Here is an 18,338-nt window from a genome sequence, read left to right on the forward strand (position 1 = left end):
ATTCCCGAAAACACGGTGTCCATGATTTATAAAAAAACTTTACTTCTCATTAATAAATAATTATAAAATGCACAATCACGTAAAAACTTGTCCCCTTGCGCAATACTGTCGTTCACTTCTTCATCAGCGCCGTGACTCGCGGATTCAACTTCCTGACTCGTCCCCTGCTGCTGACGCTCGTGAAAAACTTGTCGCTGTTCTCGTCCTCCGAGTTGTCACTGTCTATCGTGTACTTCTTGGTCCCGGGGTAACATTTGAAACGTTTGTTGGCGCGACTCCTCACTTGCGAGCTCAACGGCTTGTCGTCGCTGTTGTCGCTCGACTCCTCCGTCGACGAGGTCAGGTCGTTGCGCTTCCTGGTGTTCCTCGTGTACGTCGACGGCTTGTAGCTGTCCTCCGAGTCGTCCGACTCGTCGCTGTCCTCGTTGATCTTGGCGCTTTTACTCGACGAGCTGTCCTCGTCGCTGGACGACGACGACGACACCTTCGGCACTCGCGTCACTTGCAGCTTCTTCAGCGGGGTGTTGTCGTCCTCGCTGTCGCTGTCGCTCTCGTCCGGTTTCGCCTCCACGCCGTTCTTCACCTCCTCCAGCTCGCTCGCCGACGACGACGACGACGAACACGACGTCGTGCCGCTCTCGTCCTTTTTGTTCTGCTGCGACGCGTAGTTCCGCCGCTTCGCCATCTTCCAGTTTCTGATCAGCTTGTTGATGTGCTCCTCGAAGATGGCCGCCAGCCGCACCGTCATCACGTAAATCTAACAACAATCACCTCCGTTACCTTCACGTCCTGAACAATAAAAGTCGAGTCGCAGATCGATCCATACCAATATACACTATACGACGGTACGTATCAATCTACGACTCGACTTTCATTTTTCAGCTCCTCACCCTCGAGCGCTTGTTGGTGTTGTAGGTCCTGGAATTCTGAAAGATGAGCCTCATGTCGTTGTAGAATTCGTTGGGGGTTTCGTATTTATCGTTGAACAATTTGTCTTTGACCGTGCTGAGATCCATCGGTACGTCAATAATATCGTGGTAGTCTGCAAGAAACAAAATCTAATCGCGTTCCCGACAGCTCCGCCATCTACCTGTGTATTTGAGGTTGTTGACGGGAGTCCTGAACGGGACCGAGTCCTCGCAGTCCCAGATCGCCTGGAACAGGATCTTCGCCTCGCACTTCCAGTCGCTGGCGTGCCTCAAGTACCTGGTGGGCAGCGAGCGCAGCATCCTGCTGCTCGACGGCAGTATCTCGACGTCGACTTCCGTGTCGGTGGAGTCGTAGCTGTCCACCAGCTGGTGGTAGACGGCGGTGACGTCCAGGCTGCTGGTGCATTGTCTGAAAAAAATCGCAATGAGATCGGTGCCGCCTCAGCGCGCTTCGCTCCCACTTTATGATCCTGAGGCAGAGCTCGGTGAGGATGCGGGCGTGCTTCACGATCACGCTGTGTCGTTCGTTGAATTTTTCGGCGTTGGTCGCCAGGTGGCGCATGTCGAATTGGGCGGCAGTGACTCGTCGGTAGAAGCGATTCTCGAAGCGGGCTTTGATCGTTGACAGGTCGATGGGGTACTCGACAATGACGGCGTAGGTGGGGTAAACGTTGAGGTCGACGGGGACCAGGAACGGTTCGGCGATCGCCAGCTCCATCACTTTCGAGAGGCCCGCCAGGATGTGGCTGGTGACGGCGTCGCGGTCGTTGTTCGGCCAGTCGTCGATGGTCGGCTGGTACAGGATGCTCTGGATCTCCTCCTCAAGGACGGGCAGGGCCTCGCCGGAGTTCTCCGGGACACCTGAAGGACGAAATAGAATCAGCGTTCCAACACAGACGTATGTTGTCCGTCCTGTGGGGCTTTAAAGACTAAAAGCTCTCCAAAAGAAGATTTTTTTCCGGCTGATGAAGACTAAAAGTTGGTAAGAATTCTTTTTTATTTTCACCGACTGAGGAAGACTAATAAAAGCAGGTAAAAATTCTTTTTTATTTTTATCATCTGAAGGAGACAAAACTGGTAAAAATTCTTCTTTTATTTTTACTATCTGCAGAAGACTAAAAACTGATTTAAAAAACCCTTCTTTTTTTTATTTATGTCGGCTGAGAAGACCAAAAGCTGTTAAAAATGCTTCTTTTTTATTTTTACCGACTGAAAAAAAGACTAATAAATGCCGGTTAAAAATTGTTCTTTTTTATGTTTACCACCTGAAAAGACCAAAAGCTGGTAAAATGCTTATTTTTACCGACTGAGAAAGATTAATAAAAGCTGGTAAAAAATTCTTCTTTTTTACTTTTACCGGGTGAACAAGACTAACAAAAGCTGCTAAAAATTCTACTTTTTTATTTTTACCTTCTGAAGAAGACTAAAAACTGGTAAAAAAAATTTGTTCTTTATTTTCACCGGCTGAGACTACAACTAATAAAAAAATATTCTTTTTTATTTTAACCTGATGAACAAGACTAAAAGCCGGTAAAAATTCTTCTTTTTCTTTTTACCGGATGAAGAAAACCAAAAGTTGATTAAAAAAACGTTCTTTTTTATTTTAACCCGATGAAGAAGACGAAAAGCTGGTAAAATGCTCCATTTTTTACCAGCTGAGAAAAACAAACGCTGGTAAAAATGGTTCTTTTTTTATTTTTACTGGATGAAGACCAAAAGCTGGTAAAAAGTTTTCTTTTTTATTTTCACCGGATAAAGACCAAAAGCTGATAATAAAATTCTTCTTTTTTATTTTAACCCGATGAAGACGAAAAGCTGGTAAAATGCTTCTTTTTTTATCTTTATCGGATGAAGAAGACCAAAAGCTGGTACATTTTTTTTTTTTATTTTTACCGGATGAAGACCATAAGCTGATAAAAAAAAATCTTTTTTTATTTGAACCCGATGAAAAAGACGAAAAACTAGTAAAAATGCTTCTCATTTACTTTTACCGGATGAAGAAGACTAAAAGCTGGTAAAACGATTCTTTTTTTTTACCAACCAAGAAAACCAAACGCTGATAAAAATGCTTTTTTTTTATTTTTACCGGATGAAGACCAGAAGCTGGTAAAAAAATTTCTTTTTTTATTTTTACCAGATGAAGAAGACCAAAAGCTGATAAGAAAATTCTTCTTTTTTATTTTAACCAGATGAAGAAGACGAAAAGCTGGTAAAAATGCTTCTCATTTAGTTTTACCGGATGAAGAAGAGTAAAAGCTGGTAAAAATGCTTCTTTTTTATTTTTACCGGATGAAGACCAAAAGCTGGTAAAAATTCTTCTTTTTTACTTTTATCGGCTGAAGAAGAAGACTAACAAAAACTGGTAAAAATTCTTCTTTTTTATTTTAACTCGATGAAGAAGACTAAAAGCCGGGTAAAATGCTTCGCATTTACTTTTACCGAATGAAGAAAACTAAAAGCTGATAAAATGATTCTTTTTTTTTTACCGGCTGAGAAAGCCAAAGGCTGGTAAAAATTCTTCTTTTTTATTTTTGCCGGCTGAAGACTAAAGCTAATAAAAATTCTTCTTTTTTATTTATACCCGATGAAGAAGACTAAAAGCCGGAAAAATGCTTCTCATTTGATAAAGAAGAGTAAAAGATGATAAAATGCTTCTTTTTTTTACCGGCTGAGAAAACGAAAAGCTAGTAAAAATTCTTCTTTTTTATTTTAACCCGAAAAAGAAGACTTAAAATTGGTAAAAAGGCTTCTCATTTACTTTTACCGGATGAAGAGTAAAAGCTGGTAAAATGCTTCTTTTTTTACCGGCTGAGGAAGACTAAAAGCTGATAAAATGCTTCTCATTTACTTTTACCGGATGAAGAACACTAAAAGCTGGTAAAATACTTATTTTTTTCACCGGCTGAGAAAGCCAAAAGCTGGTAAAAATTCTTCTGTTTTATTTTTGCCGGTTGAAAAAGACTAAAGCTAATAAAAATTCTTCTTTTTTATTTTAACCCGATGAAGCAGACTAAAAGCCGGGTAAAATGCTTCGCATTTACTTTTACCGAATGAAGAAAACTAAAAGCTGATAAAATGATTCTTTTTTTTTACCGGCTTTGAAAGCCAAAGGCTGGTAAAAATTCTTCTTTTTTATTTATACCCGATGAAGAAGACTAAAAGCCGGTAAAAATGCTTCTCATTTACTTTTACCGGATAAAGAAGAGTAAAAGATGATAAAATACTTCTTTTTTTTACCGGCTGAGAAAACGAAAAGCTGGTAAAAATTCTTCTTTTTTATTTTTACCGGCTGGGAAGACTAAAAACTGGTAAAAGCTGATACTTTTACCGGATGAAGCAAACTAAAAGCTGGTAAAATGCTTCTTTTTTTTTACCGGCTGACATTTAATTTTTTTTTTCTTTTAATTCTCTTCTTTTGAAGAGCTTCTGTTTTTTAAAGCGCCACACAATAATTCTTAAGCCTTTACAGACGCGCAAAAAATTCCGACTTACGGTTGTCGTCGAGCGGCTCCATGTCCCACGGACTCATCCGTTCCAACTCCCCGTTGTCCCACTTGATCTCGTAGCATAGAAACGGCGAATCGGGGAAGTCCTCGCTGGCCGTACTCTTCGTGACGATCTCCCCAATCCACCAACCGTCGTCTATCATGCACCTAAACCTGAACAAACGAAAATCGAGAATTGCCATCGACCGATCGCCACTTGTCTCACTTATCCCCCACTTTCCAGTTCCTCGACATGGCCATCTCGAAGTTTTGCTTCAACACGAAAAAATCCAGAACGTCAGGCATGTCGTGATACTTGACTGTGAAGATCTTGCCGTTCAGTCTTCCGTCGTCATCGAGCAACGCCAATCGCAGGCCGCACAGTCTCGGCGGCTTCACCTCGTACTGGATCCCCACCACTTTGACGAACTCGTGGCCCTGCAACAACCAATCACATCGAGTCGTTCCCCGCCAGCCGCGCGAGCACCCACCCTCAAGTGAATCTTCGTCCACGGCAGCGTCTTGCTGTTGATTTCGTAAATCTTCTTGGTGCGAACCGCGTCCAGGTAGAGGTGGTGGCCTTGGGGGAAGTAGACGAGTTGGTCGCCCATCTGGGGGAAATACGGCGTCTTCCTGGGCCTCACCTCCGTCAACCACTCGCTCGTCCTGTACAGCTCCGGGTCTTTGCTGGTGTGGTTGTTCTTAACCGTCTCCTGGAGGCCAACTCGTCACAAAAATCTCAACACAACGCGTTACCGTCTTTACCCGAACCGGACTCTTCTCAGGTGTGTCCTCGTGCGATTCGTTCTTGTTTCGGTCCGACTCCGAGTTGCAATTGGCCTGTCTGCGTCTCGTACGTTTCGGAGATTCCAAGTTGACATCTTCGTTGACGTCTTCTTCGGCGACCCAGTCCGAGTAGCCGGACGAACCCGAGTACTCGGTCTCCGACGAGCTCTCGCTCGACACGATCACCGTCTAAAACACACCCGTCAGTTGCAAATCGAACTTACGACACTCAGGACGTGACTGACCGTTTTGATCGTCCTGAATTTCGAATATCTGGTCTGGTAGGACGTGGGGTTCTTCTTCTTGTCGCTCGACTTGGCCGAGTCGTTGTTAGCGCAGGTGCTGATCATGTGGGGGCGCTGGCGCAGCTGTCTGTGGTACTCTTGCATCTCCAGATTTTCCATCACCTCTCTGAAAACAGTGAAAACTAAAAGCTCGCCGCGAAATATTCCGATTTCGCGTGACCTCCAAGTGTACTTACACGTTTTCTTTGATCTTTTTTAGGCGGGTGTCTCTCAGAGGACGGACCAAAACGTGTCGCTTCCACTTCATGTTGGGGTCGCTTTGCCAGTCGCCCGTGCTCTGACGGATCCCTTCGTTGTCCCTCATCCTGCAACACTCCACCATCCGAAAAACAATACTCCTCGAAGGGACGCGACAAACCTGCGATTCCCAGATCTTGGGAGGAAGCCGTTGTTCCTCGTCTCTTCGGCCTCCTCGTTCCTGTTGTTTTCGTAGCGCTGTCCCTCTTCGGCGACGACCTGGATCACTTCCTGGGTGCCTGCAACACACCGACTCCAGCGCCCACCAAAAAAATTACATGATTTTTACCTTCGTTTCCTAGGACGATGCTGGGCACCAGCTGTTCGGTCTTGCAGTGCTCCCGCCCGGGCACCAGCCGCTGCAGCATGGGCGGGTAGGGATTGCCGTCGATGTCCACCAGGAACGGGGGCGGCATCAGATGTGGCGGTATCTGCGTCTGCTCGTCCAACACGTGGTTGTTGGCGTCCCTGACCAGCGGTCGGTAGTCCGTGTGGAAGAACAGCTCCTTGGGGAACTGCTCCAGGAGCTTGTCTCCGGTGCCGAACCCGAAGATGAGCATGTGTCCGTGGGAGTCGGACGCCGCCACCACGTTCCCGTCCGGGGCCCACCTCACGTCGAAGATGGCGCCGTAGCCTTGGTTCTCAATGGTGTTGATGAACCGCGAGATGATCTCGCCCTTCATCAGGTCCCACACGAACAGCTGACCGTCGTGGCCCGCCGACAGGATGACGTGGCGGTCGTGCGGGTGGCTCTCCAGGACGTAGACCTCGTCGGTGTGGCCGGTGAGGACCTTGTCCAGCTGGCCGGTGCGCGCGTTCCACGTCTTCAACGTGTGGTCGCTGACGGCGGTGATGGCCCAGTTGTCCGAACGGTTCCACGTCACCATCGTCACCTTCAGCTTCCTGGCGTCTTCGGCGACCTTCTTCGCGCTGAAACTCGACCTGCCAAGTTAGAAGATCTCGCTCCGAGCTCCCAGACTCAAGACAATCATCCTGCAGGATGTCGCACACCTGCAGAATCATTTCTAAGCCTCTGGGACTCGTCAGGTACCTGGTGGGCTTGACGGTGGCGGCGTGCGTCGTCATGTGCAAGTACGTCGTCTTCCACTGCTGACTCTCGAAGCTCCAGATGATAGCCGTGCCGTCCTTGCTCCCCGACAGAAAGCGCAGCCCAAAGTGGGCCCACTGGATGGAGTCCACCCTGTCGTTGTGCGCTTCAGTCTCGAGAATCCTGTGCGGTCCTTCGTCCCCCTTCATGTAGTAGACCCGGACGTGGTGGTCCGCCGACCCCGTCGCCAGAAAGGTGCCCCCAGGACTGAACGACGAACAGATCATCTGGGCCTGTCCCGGCCTCATCTTCTCCTGGTACATCGTGGGTTTGCTCCGGAACTCCACTTTGCCCCCGGTGTCGTAGTTGTAGGCCCAGAAGGCGACGGAACCGTCGGTGCTGGTGGTGATCAGGTACTGGAAGTTCCAAGACGGGGAGGGGCAAAAATTCACCGAGGTAATCATACCGGTGTGCCCCGTCAGGACGGCGACCGGGACTCCGCTCTGCAAGTCCCAGATCCGGAGGATCCGGTCGATGGAACCCGCCGCCAGTAGAGTGTTTTCTAAGTTGATGGCAATGTCGGTGATTTCGGAGGAGGCTCCGCGGAATGTTGCGATGAGGCGACCGGTTCGCGACGACCACAATTTTATCAATAAATCGTCAGCGCCCTAAAACACAAACAAATCGATGTGTTTCGTCGCGATTGACCCCAAACTCACCGTGATTATGTAGCGACCCGAGTAGTCAAACAACAGACAGTAAACTGCAGACAGGTGCCCCAAAGTCCGCCTCTGGAACTGCAGAGAACTGTACAACTTCGGCGAGACGACCCACCGTCGAGAAACCGGCCCCGAGATTTCCCGTCCCCGCAAAATATTCGCTGCAAATACCACACAGTCATACCCACTTGCGCAACCTCCCTCGACGCTTACCGATATTGCAGGCGGCGTTCGCGTTGCACACTGGTACCAAATGGCGCCGCCTCACGTAATTACACAGCTGCTTGAAATTATACTCGACGTTGCTGCTGTTTGTGGCGTTTTTCTTCAAACTGAAAAGCGACGCGACTTTTTGTGGGGTCGGGGCCGCGGAGGGAGTTGCACTGGCGCGGCAGCACAATTGCAACAAATAGTCCGGTCTGACGAGGGGGTACTGCCGCTCCATGTCCTCGATTGTGCGTTCGTGCTCTGAACCCAGCCAGTCGGTCCGTCTTGGGAGCAGCTTGTTCTCGGCCAGTTCATCGTGCAAAGCCTTGAACAAACGGCTTCAGGGGGGTCGACCCGTCGGGAAATACTTACCTGGAGTGTCTTTTTGAGCGGCCCTCCCGAGAGAAATTTGTGCATCAAGAAATACAGATCTGAAATTGGAAAGACGCGTTCGGGGACGGGCTTCGAGCGGGATGGGGATAGTACAGACCTGCGGTCACCGGCGGCACCTCTTCGTTCTCCATCTTCGTTAAAATTGTTATTTACATGAACATTCTATCAGCTGGAAACTACATAACCTCACATAATATACGTTGCGATCAGTACTGTCAAAAGTGAAGTAAACAAGACAGGTGGCGCCGCTAGACGCTCATTTTTATTACTATACTTGGGGTCAAGGTTATGGTGTCTTTTGTGGTTTTTTCCGCGATCGACAGATTCGTATTCGATCGATTTGGGGCCCCAGGTCTACTCTCTCATTGGCAAATTGTCCACAATACTCAACTTCTTTTATAACTCTCTGTGTTGAATCTGTCATCTCTCTGTGTCATCTGTCAAGAACATTGACATTTGTATTTCACGGTTTATTTAAAACGCAACAAAAATGTCTTTTTTGGGTTAAAACCGTGTAATTGTTGTTGGGTAGTACTCGATGTACGTTTGCGGAGATACAAACTTCCTGTTAGATGTCGGTAAAGTGGAAACTAACAACCGTGACAAGAGTTTACACACACTCAAAGTCCGGTGACTGAACACGAGCATTTAAGCACCCAAGCAGATAGTTTTATTTACAAAGCAACAAATACAAATTGAAAATGACCAGTACAAAATTTTATTACTCTAAACGGTGCAGTATGTGGAGACTTCTAAATGTCATGTCTGAGCTAGGTCCAGCGCTTTTCGAAATGTCAAAACACCTATACCTACTTGGATTGACAGTACCGTTCCTGCAAAAATCCTTAAAACGCTCGAGCGTGTTTCATAAATAGTAGACGTTTGCAAATTGCGTTAATCTATCCAATTACGGCAATAAAATAAGCGTAACCGCGTAATTTATTGTCGCTGTTGATTACGCGTCGTGTATTGTGCTCGCCTAATTAAAACGATTGTTTCCATAATTGCAACTTTCTTCAGATGTCGTAACCATCTGATTAAATGAATCGTTTGTTAAAGTGTGAAAGTGATCGATGCAACAAAGCGTTTGGACTCTTTGATATCGTCCATCTCTAAAAGCTTGCGGAAACTGAAGTCTACTGCTCCAAGGACCGCAGCAATGTGATGCAAGAAAACACTTTCTGCGCCATCTACAAGAACAAATCAATCGAAGAAACAGTTGGAACGGTGATGATGAATTACTTTGACGATAACTCTGTTGTCCATGACGACAATTCCAGCACCGCACATGCTGATTCCCTGTTGCGAGTTCATGATAAGCAGAGTCAATCCGCGCTTAGCTTTGGCGTTGAAAAGGTACCAGTTGCACTGGTACGCGGCTTCGGCAACTGAAGAGCTCTGGAACAGCCAGTTAAACACGGTACTGTCGTTGTGGTACTCACCTGGTGGTGTATGTCGGCGCTTTGGAAGGCGAAAATCGAGAACTGCATAGCTGAAGAAAAGACGAAGCTAAGGAGCATTGTCGATTTGGTTAGTTCTTCGAAATCCTGAAAGATCGAGTGAGTTTTTGGGTGTTGGGGCCAAGAAACGTACCTGTGAGAGGGTGTAGCCGGTCATGACGAGCGTCAGCAAGGTGGTCAACAGTTGCACTCCGAATATCAAAGACGACAGGTTTTTCAACTCGCGTCCATATCTTCAAACAGAAATGTGAAGAAAGAAGAGTTGAGTTAGCGATCAATAAAATCAATGCTCTGAAGGGGAGTATGTACTGTGTTAATGATTAGTGTCCCTACTGTCCCTCAACAGAAGGCTTTGCCTTTGATTTTCATTGACATTGACCTTCAGTGTGTTGGAGTTTGTTTTGACCTAATTTCATAAATTGGGACCAACCCTTAAGAGAAATTTGAAGAAAATTGCTAGATAGAACTCCCACGAGCCACGTGTTGACCTAAACTTGGGCAATCATGGAGAACTTGAAGAGTTATTTGTGATTCATCGAAATTGTTCTCATGGCGATCTTTTTTGTGACGACGATAATGAGAAAGAGGAAACAAAACGCGACGCATAAAAAATGTAAATAAACAAGAATGACGCTGAATGAGAGAGCGAATCAAAAGCGTTGGCAAGGAATGGAGAGAGAAAGTTTTGATGATTTTGTGAGTGTAATGAAGGAGAAGAATGGTGAAAGAGTGAGTTTACAAGAGGAAGCTGATGAGGAATAGATCAATAATAAGATAAAAACAAATGAGTTTTTGTCTACTCTACCTGTGATTATTTGGCCAGCTGTACCTCAATCAATACACGGGTGTCTCACCAAAAATAAGTGTTTTGGAAAATGACTTGAAAGAGTTACCTCAAAAGCAAAGTGTGGTGGTTTGCGCAGGTCGCAAGTCTAGTGCAGACCTCTTCCTGAAAACTAACCGATTTGAACTTTTCAACGTCTTCGCAGCCTTCCTTCAGGCCAGATTCCAACTTCTTCAGCAGCACCCCCAAAAGCATGAACTGCGCGCACAAATGCTGAGCCGCATACACGAAGAGAAAATCGAAAAGGAATTTCATAAACAGGACTCTTATCTGTATTGAGAGGGAAAGCGACCAGGAGCGGTAACCATCGAGTACGTCCTTCCGGGATAAAAATCTAGGGGAAAAATAAGTGTAGTATGACGTAAAAGTGGCCTACTATCAAGTGCAAGAGGAGTAGAGAGTTAACGCGGGAGAATCTCTTGCGCCAGTAGTTTTCTAAAAGGGGACCGCCGAGGGACAACTGCCAAAAGCGTCTCGACGGTGGTGAAAAGCAAGCGAGCTTTGCTGCGTTTGCAGAAATCAAACAGAAGAATTCCCATCTTTAGTAGCGTCTAAAATGTTTGATTTAAAGGGCTGTGCAAGTTGGATTCTCTCATGGGCTGTGGCCTTGGAAATATCTGCGCGAAGGCGGAGCGATAAACCAGTTAAAAATGACGGTATTCGTCGTTTGCGCAGACATGACTCATAGCCCATGAGAAAATCCAAGACCTCTGCAGACTTACTAATAAACGGAAGGGGTAAGCTCGTAGCCTTGAAAGGGAATTTTCAACATTCAGAAGGACTTGAAAGCCTTTTCACATTTGTTAAATAAAAGGTATTGCTTGATTTGTGGTTTGACGTTAAATGAAGAATCGATTGGCGAATGGTCATCAATTACGTAAAATGCAAAGTAGCAATTTGCGTTGGAACTGCCCTGTTGAAAAAAACTGGGGTAGTGATTTCCGCAAATTGTTGCTCATGAATTCTGAACCGAGAAATCTAGGGAAAAAACTGAATTGGTTTTAATTTTTTGATGAGACACTCGATAGATCCAAAGCAATCGGAAACTTTTTGTAAAATTACCTTAACAACAAATTGTGGTGGTTTATGCAAATGACAAGCCTGTCGTGAACCTCCGTTTGGAAGGTTTTTGATTTAAACTTCACCACATCGCCGTGGTGCTCCACAAGACCAAAATCCACCTTCTTCAGCATCGCTTTCAAGAGCATGAATTGCGCACACAAGTGTTGGGCGGCATAGACGAACAGCAGGTCAAAAAACACATTCCCTAAAATGGAAACGAACAGATTCCAGCTCAAAATCGCATAGAGAATCTCGTAAACCGGTCTGGTATCTGTGTTAACAGGGAAAGCGATCAAAGTGGGTAACCATCTGGTACGACCTTCCGGTATAGGAACGTCGGCAAAAGCTAAGTGCAAAATTACGTAAGCACAAGCGACTGTGAAATGTTGCAGCAGAAGTGAGTTAACCACGAAGAAGCGCTTGGTCCAGTACTTCTGCAAGCGACGCCCTCCGGTACTGAAATCCCAAAATTTTCTCTCAACGCAGCTGAAGAGGAAGCGGGCGTTTTCGTGTTTCGAGAGCAAGAACCCCATCTTGATGAGGGCCTGAAAATTTGGCTTCAGCGGGGTTTCGGAGCCATTCGTAGTCTTACTAGAAGGGGGACGGGATACGTGGCGCACTGTTCCAGCGTCGTCCGCAAGTCGCTGGTCGATTTGAGGATCGGGATGGTTCTCGAGACGAAACCGAAGAGTTTTAGGGCGTAAGTGATGTAGCAGAAGATTAGAAGGTTCTGGCGTTGGCCCCACAGCCGGAGACAGTACTTTAGGTGGCGGAGAGGGTCAACTGAAAAGGTGTTGTGGTGTAGTGGAAATGGAAAAGGGGTAGTACCTCTGATTCCGATTTTCTCTTTCAGGATGAAATTCATTCTGGTGGGGTACTGGTACCCAGTCTGGGGTAGTGAGAAGTAAGATGTAGAGAAGTGTTAGTGGGTTCTAAAACCCATTTACCTTCCTCCGACAAAATAATGAGACTGGTTTGGTATTTGGATTCTGGTTAGCATCGATTGCTGATTGGTCACAAAAAATAACGTAGCAATTTGGTTAGTTCATTACTAACGCAGTAACGATTTGCGCAAATTGCAGAGAAACGAGCAACTAGAATTATCCGCAACGAGTTCTGTTGAAAATTTTAAGCAAAACATGTGCAAGAAAGCTTCTCGGGAAGCATTTTGGTACCTATAGTAGGTAGTAGAAATTATTTTTGTGAGACACCCGGTACCTTGTGGAAATGAAAAATGTGGTCAAAATACCTTAACAACATGTTGTGGTGGTTGATGCAAAGAACAATCCGATTGTGAACCTCCCTCTGGAACGTCTGCGAATTAAACTTCTCCAGATCGTTGTGGTGGTCCAGCAAGCCAAAATCCAGCTTCTTGAGCATGGCCTTGAGAACAGCAAACTGCGCACACAAATGTTGTGCCGAGTAGACAAAAAGAAAATCGAAAAAACCGTTTCCAGAAACTGACACGAACATGTTCCAGCTCAAAATGACGTAGAGAATCTCGTAAAGTGGAGTTGCGTCGGTGTTGAAAGGAATGCTGATAAGTGTTGGCAACCATCTGGTCCGTCCTTCGGGTATGGGAATGTAGGGGAAAGCCAAGTGGAGAACCACGTAGCCATTACAGACCAACCAGTGCCCCAAGAGGAGTAAATTGATGACCAAAAAGCGCTTGTCCCAGTAGCTTCTCAATCTAGCACCAGCTACACTCAGATTCCAAAATTGAGTCTCCACTGGACTCAACAAGAACTGGACTCGACTCGGTCGGCACAACAGATACGTCAGTTTGACGATTGCCTGAAAGAAGCAAAGAAGATTTGTCGAAGCTTGAGGCAGACTTACTAGAAGCGGGATGGGGTAGGTTGCCGAGACTTCTAAAAGCATTTCGACGTTGTTCATCGATTTCAAGATAAAAATCGTTCTCAAGACGAATCCGAAGAGTTTGAAGGCGAGGACGAAGTAGCACAAGACGAGCAAACGGCGTTTTTGGCCCCAGAGCCTCAAACAATACTTCAAATGGCGCAAAGGATCGACTGAAATGTTTCGCATTGGTTGGGTTCAACACTTGGGGTATTTACCTTTGAAGCCGACGCTTCCCTCGGGAACAAAATCCATTCGAAGTTGTCTGGACTGGTGCAGGAGCGGTATTAAGCCCCGGAAGGTACGACGCAAAAACCTACCGCGTAATTGGAATTGATGAGAGTCAAAGTTGGAAGTTGGTAATTTGGGGATTTTCCAAAACTCCACCCTAACTGTTGTCTCATTATCTAGTTCAAGGTCCCACCAAAAGATCGATCGCAAGACATGTAGGTAAATTACCTCAACAAGAGACTGTGGTGTTTTAGGCACTCCGTAATCCTGTAGCGCACCTCGCACTGGAACGACTCCGAGTGGAACTTTCCAACGTCGTCCTGGTCTTCCAAAAGCCCCAACTGCAGCTTCTTCAAGACGAGTTGCAAGAGTGTGAACTGTGCGCACAAGTGTTGCGCGGCGTAGACAAAGAGGAAGTCGAAAAATGCGTTGCCGAAGACCGACACGAACATGTTCCAGGTCAGGATGACGAAGAGGAGCTCGTAGGTGGGGGTTTGGTCTTGGTCGAGGGGAAAACTGATGGGAGTTGGTAACCATCTGGTCTGCGAGGTGGGAGGAAAAACTAGATGGAGGATGACGTACAAGTTGCTGAGGATGCAGTGTCCCAAGAGGAGAACGTTGATGAGGAGAAATCGCCTGGACAAGCGTTTGTTGAGGTGTTGTCCCACAACGCTGGAGTCCCAGAAGTCTGTCTCGACTGTGGTGAAGAGAAAGCGTACGTCTCTGCGTTTGAGAAGAAGAAACAAGAGTTTGGTGATGGCCTGAAAGAAGAGTTTTGCAAGTGGTGGAGTTTGCAAGGGTGTAACGTTACCAGTAACGGAATGGGGTAAGTTGCTGAGATTTCTAGAAGAAGTGTAGCGTCACCAGTCGAGCGAAGAATAAAAACAGTTCTTGCAATAAAAGTTGACAGTTTTAAGACGAGGAGTAGGTAGCAGTAGGTCAACAAATCATTTCTTTGCCCCCAGAGGCGCAGACAAAATTTCAAATGGCGGAAAGGATCGACTGGAAAGTTTCTGGTACAAACGATTATCGCAACATCTATTTCTTGTTACCTTTTATGCCAATATTATTTTTGGAAATGAAGAACATGTTGGCTCTCGTGGTTTGACACTCTTACAGACAAATTGATAGTGTGATAGTGATGTAGGCTGGATTGAGCGTGTGGGGAGGAAGTTTTTGGAAGAAATTGGATGATGACAGGGGTGGAAACATACGAAAGTTTTTTGTGCCTAGTTGTGATGATTGCGAGTAACGAGGAAAAGTAATCGATGAAATTAAGTCATAAAAAGGAAACAATAAACAATGTAGAATTAGGGAGTAAAAATAAAAATGTTTGGAAGTGATAAGATAAGAAAAGTTGGAGGCGATTATGTGACGTCAAGCGATTGTAATAATAGCTGGCGGCTTGAAGGTCGATAAAAAAAATAAGTATTCCAAGTGCTCAGCGTAATTTACTTCTAGTCACGATCTGGAAAATTGTGATGGATTTCTGGTTTTGGCACCAGTGGCGGGGAGATGTATTAATTTCTCGAAAATATAGGGTATGAGAGTACCTACAGAGCACACTTGCCGTTGTCACAAGTGGATTTATTGGGATATGATTTATTCATAGAATGGAGGAAGGAAAAGAATGCCAAAAAATGAATGAAGAGTCATTTTGGTTTATTTTTCAAACAAGTCGAAAACGTTTACATGATTGACAGTTTTGGTCTGTTAAAGTAGTAGAAAAAAAATCTTGTGATAATTGTAATTCAGAAAATGTTCTAATAATCAATGTTATTTAATTTGGAAAATAAGAGCATCGATTAGGTTATATACAGTGTGAATCTGAAATACGTGTGTTAATTTTAACCAGTGAAGGAACTCGCCAATTTATGAAACTTTTCTCTATAACATTTTTACGAAAACGCATCAGAAATGAGAAAAGATTTATATTAATAACATAATTACATAACATTTTTGCTTTATAATAGAAAAATTTCCGATAATATTGCGGAATCTGGAAAAGTGCCCCGAATGCTTGCAGCGTTTCCACGTTGAAAGGCAAGGGAAATCCTCTCCAAAAATTTGATTTAAGATTTGGAATAAATTAGCCATCAAATTGTATACCCGCCTATGGGTAAGGGCGAAAATTTTCTGTTGTGATGGAAACGGAGCCTTGTCAAAAAGTTACATTGTTAAAGAAAAAATTAAATAAGTAATTAAAATTACAAAACGACTCGATTGGTAAAAATTGGGAGGCGAAAAATCTTGGAAAACTTTTGCGAATTTTGCAAAATGTTTCATAAATTGGCGAGTTCTTCCACTGCTTAAAATTAAACACACGTATTTAAGATACACCCAATATAGATGGTACCAATGTCAGTCGGGGTACCGCAAGGCTCCGTATTAGTATTATGTAAATCATCTTTTCTGGGGCGCAAAGCTTCTTCGACTCTACTTCTATTGAACTACAAACCCATCAAATAAAAAGCCTTTCCCAAAATCTTTAAAATGATACTCGGTTCAGGTTTCTACCTGTAGTAGGTCCTTAATAAATGGCGTTTCAGTTAATTTTACCATTTTGACAATTTTGGCTATCTTGTGGTAATCTATAAACATGTTAAAAATAACATAAACCAAAACCGTGACATCAAGGTTCAACAACGAGCGTTCAAAAAGTTGTGATTTTTTTTTTCCTTTACAGACACAGGTCGTACAATGCGATCAAAAAGAAAACAAATCAGAGCAAGCGTTGCAAATTATCGGTCATGTCGTAGCGGAATTCTATGCACATAAAACGCTACTTTATAATAAATCATACCTCATGAATTTTAGACATTGGAATTATAATTGTGCATTGTGTTATTACATATTTACTAATAATGAAGAAAATTTATAAAACAAACAAGAGCAACATTTTACATTTGTAAGAATGGGTAATTTACCAGCTTTATTGCCAAACGCGGCGCCACTGGTAAGCAGATTTTTCACGAAAATGTCAAAGAAACGTCAACGATGTGTTGTTGTCAACACAGACAACAATTTTGATTTCGGTAAAGTTAACTGTAATTATAAGCAACAATTATCCCAGAATAAATGATAAAATCGGTTTAGCTATTGAAGATAAAGCATTAATTATTGATAATTAATTAATTAATAAACTTTTTCGATGGGTAGGCAACCAATAAAACAAGCATAGGAAGTGTAATTATCAGTACGGCTCAAACCAAGACAAAAGTTTCGATAAAACAAGAGATGAGGCAGCACTCTTGATTTGTTTTCTTTTTGATCACCATGTATTTTTAATTAGTATGCTTTGACATTTCAGTCATGAATTTAAAGTAAAAACTAAAAATCATCATGTAACAGTTGTAACCGGAAAAACTGTCACTAGTTCAAAAGCGAACTATTTTTTGTCAAACAAATAATTCGCACTACTGCTTCTCCGTTGAACAAACGACATCTAAAATGTATAGTTTGACATCTGAAACATATACATATTACCGAAAACAAAAGCAAACACCAGGCCACCATGATTTTTTAAACGCACGTTACATTAGCTGATTACGTATTGCATGGCCTATATATTCATTTCTGTCTCTTTTCTTCTCTATTGATATGGGCAAATGTTATTGTTACCTTGACCCACGACTGACCTGGCAGTTAACCGACATTATTATTATTTACTATGACAATTTCCAATATTGTTATTCACGTTGTTCTTGTAATTAATCTCGTTTAAAAAAGGGGACACGGCATCGAGGCCGGATTTATTTATCATCACGGATATTTCAATCAAATAATGAAGCTACGAATTAAAATACTGAAGGTGCACCGAAACAGGCTTCCCTGGCGGCCACCCATCCAAACAACGACAACGTCCGATCTTGCTTCACTTCACATATCGAACGAACAATGACAGTACTAGTTGGACCACCGTTTATAATAAAAAAAAATTTTTTTTATTATACAGGCTGATTCACGTAGCCCGTTCATTTGAAACTTTCTGATTTCCCCAAATCATATTACATAATATGAAAATTGGTAGTTGACTATAATCGACTACTCCAAGTTCAAATAAAATATTTTCAAAACGGTGGCACTTCCGGAAATACCGGAAATCGACGCCATCTTTATTTTTTTAAATGGAAAGGCCTTATTTTGACTTCACATTTCGATTCTACGTTAAATTTTGAGTTTACAACGTCTTTTTGTCAACACTTATCTGTCATCGTTTTTGACCTATGTCATCTTTTTTGCAAAAAAGCGAGGTTGCAGGGCTTCATTAACAAATTTATAACTCTTAAACCATCGGAAATAAACAATTGATTTTTTTTAGTTGAATTCCTAAAGACCTGACCGATCTTTTCCGCCATTATGTTTCATACGCCTACTGAAATTTTTCAAAATTACTAATCAAAAAATGTCAAAAACTTCATTTTTTTAAATGGCAACCACCATTTGTGACACTAGATATAAATGTAAAATTTAATTCTAAGCCTACTTTTATTAATATTGTGTATGACTATTCCCAGCCGTTTTGGCGTAATTTCGATTTTTTGAGTAAAACATTCTTTTTTATAATCAAACAATTGTTTTATTTGAATTTTTATTCAAAAATCACATGCAATAAACAGTAGGTAATAACAAAATAATAAAAAATAAGCAAATTAACAAAAAAATATTTTCAATGAAATAATTTACATTAAAATATATTTTTGTTAATTTGCTTATTGTTTTGTTGTTATCTAATATTTATTGCAATGCTATTTTTGAATAAAAATTCAAATAAA

At 43.4% G+C, this 18,338-nt stretch overlaps 2 protein-coding genes across 6 annotated transcripts; both read right to left on the reverse strand.

The window, feature by feature from the left end:
* Positions 1 to 20: 20 nt before the first annotated feature.
* BRWD3 (bromodomain and WD repeat-containing protein) lies at positions 21 to 8,365 on the reverse strand. Of its 2 annotated transcripts, none has more exons than XM_069055295.1 (17): positions 8,207 to 8,365; positions 8,089 to 8,147; positions 7,723 to 8,041; positions 7,510 to 7,670; positions 6,794 to 7,458; positions 6,032 to 6,672; positions 5,864 to 5,981; positions 5,682 to 5,810; positions 5,446 to 5,611; positions 5,180 to 5,389; positions 4,906 to 5,127; positions 4,641 to 4,852; positions 4,422 to 4,588; positions 1,391 to 1,790; positions 1,091 to 1,338; positions 891 to 1,042; positions 21 to 757 (listed from the first exon to the last, which is right to left on the reverse strand). In XM_069055295.1, the coding sequence occupies exons 1-17, from the start codon at positions 8,238 to 8,240 to the stop codon at positions 113 to 115; spliced, it is 4,548 nt and encodes a 1,515-aa protein (XP_068911396.1). In that variant the 5' UTR covers positions 8,241 to 8,365; the 3' UTR covers positions 21 to 112. The 2 variants fall into 2 exon arrangements, with proteins under 2 accessions (XP_068911396.1, XP_068911395.1); XM_069055294.1 differs by having other exon boundaries at positions 6,032 to 6,684.
* A 391-nt stretch (positions 8,366 to 8,756) lies between these two features.
* On the reverse strand, positions 8,757 to 17,699 carry LOC138136223 (odorant receptor 82a-like). Of its 4 annotated transcripts, none has more exons than XM_069055301.1 (7): positions 14,616 to 17,699; positions 14,375 to 14,565; positions 13,792 to 14,324; positions 9,703 to 9,802; positions 9,552 to 9,656; positions 9,352 to 9,507; positions 8,757 to 9,299 (listed from the first exon to the last, which is right to left on the reverse strand). In XM_069055301.1, the coding sequence occupies exons 1-7, from the start codon at positions 14,650 to 14,652 to the stop codon at positions 9,246 to 9,248; spliced, it is 1,176 nt and encodes a 391-aa protein (XP_068911402.1). In that variant the 5' UTR covers positions 14,653 to 17,699; the 3' UTR covers positions 8,757 to 9,245. The 4 variants fall into 4 exon arrangements, with proteins under 4 accessions (XP_068911402.1, XP_068911401.1, XP_068911398.1 ...); XM_069055300.1 differs by lacking the exons at positions 13,792 to 14,324; positions 14,375 to 14,565; positions 14,616 to 17,699 and adding exons at positions 12,725 to 13,269; positions 13,315 to 13,505; positions 13,551 to 13,784; XM_069055297.1 differs by lacking the exon at positions 14,616 to 17,699 and adding an exon at positions 12,725 to 13,269 and having other exon boundaries at positions 13,792 to 14,513.
* Between the last annotated feature and the right edge of the window lie 639 nt (positions 17,700 to 18,338).

The sequence above is a fragment of the Tenebrio molitor genome, chromosome 8 (assembly GCF_963966145.1).
Source record: "Tenebrio molitor chromosome 8, icTenMoli1.1, whole genome shotgun sequence".
Classification (NCBI taxonomy): domain Eukaryota; kingdom Metazoa; phylum Arthropoda; class Insecta; order Coleoptera; family Tenebrionidae; genus Tenebrio; species Tenebrio molitor.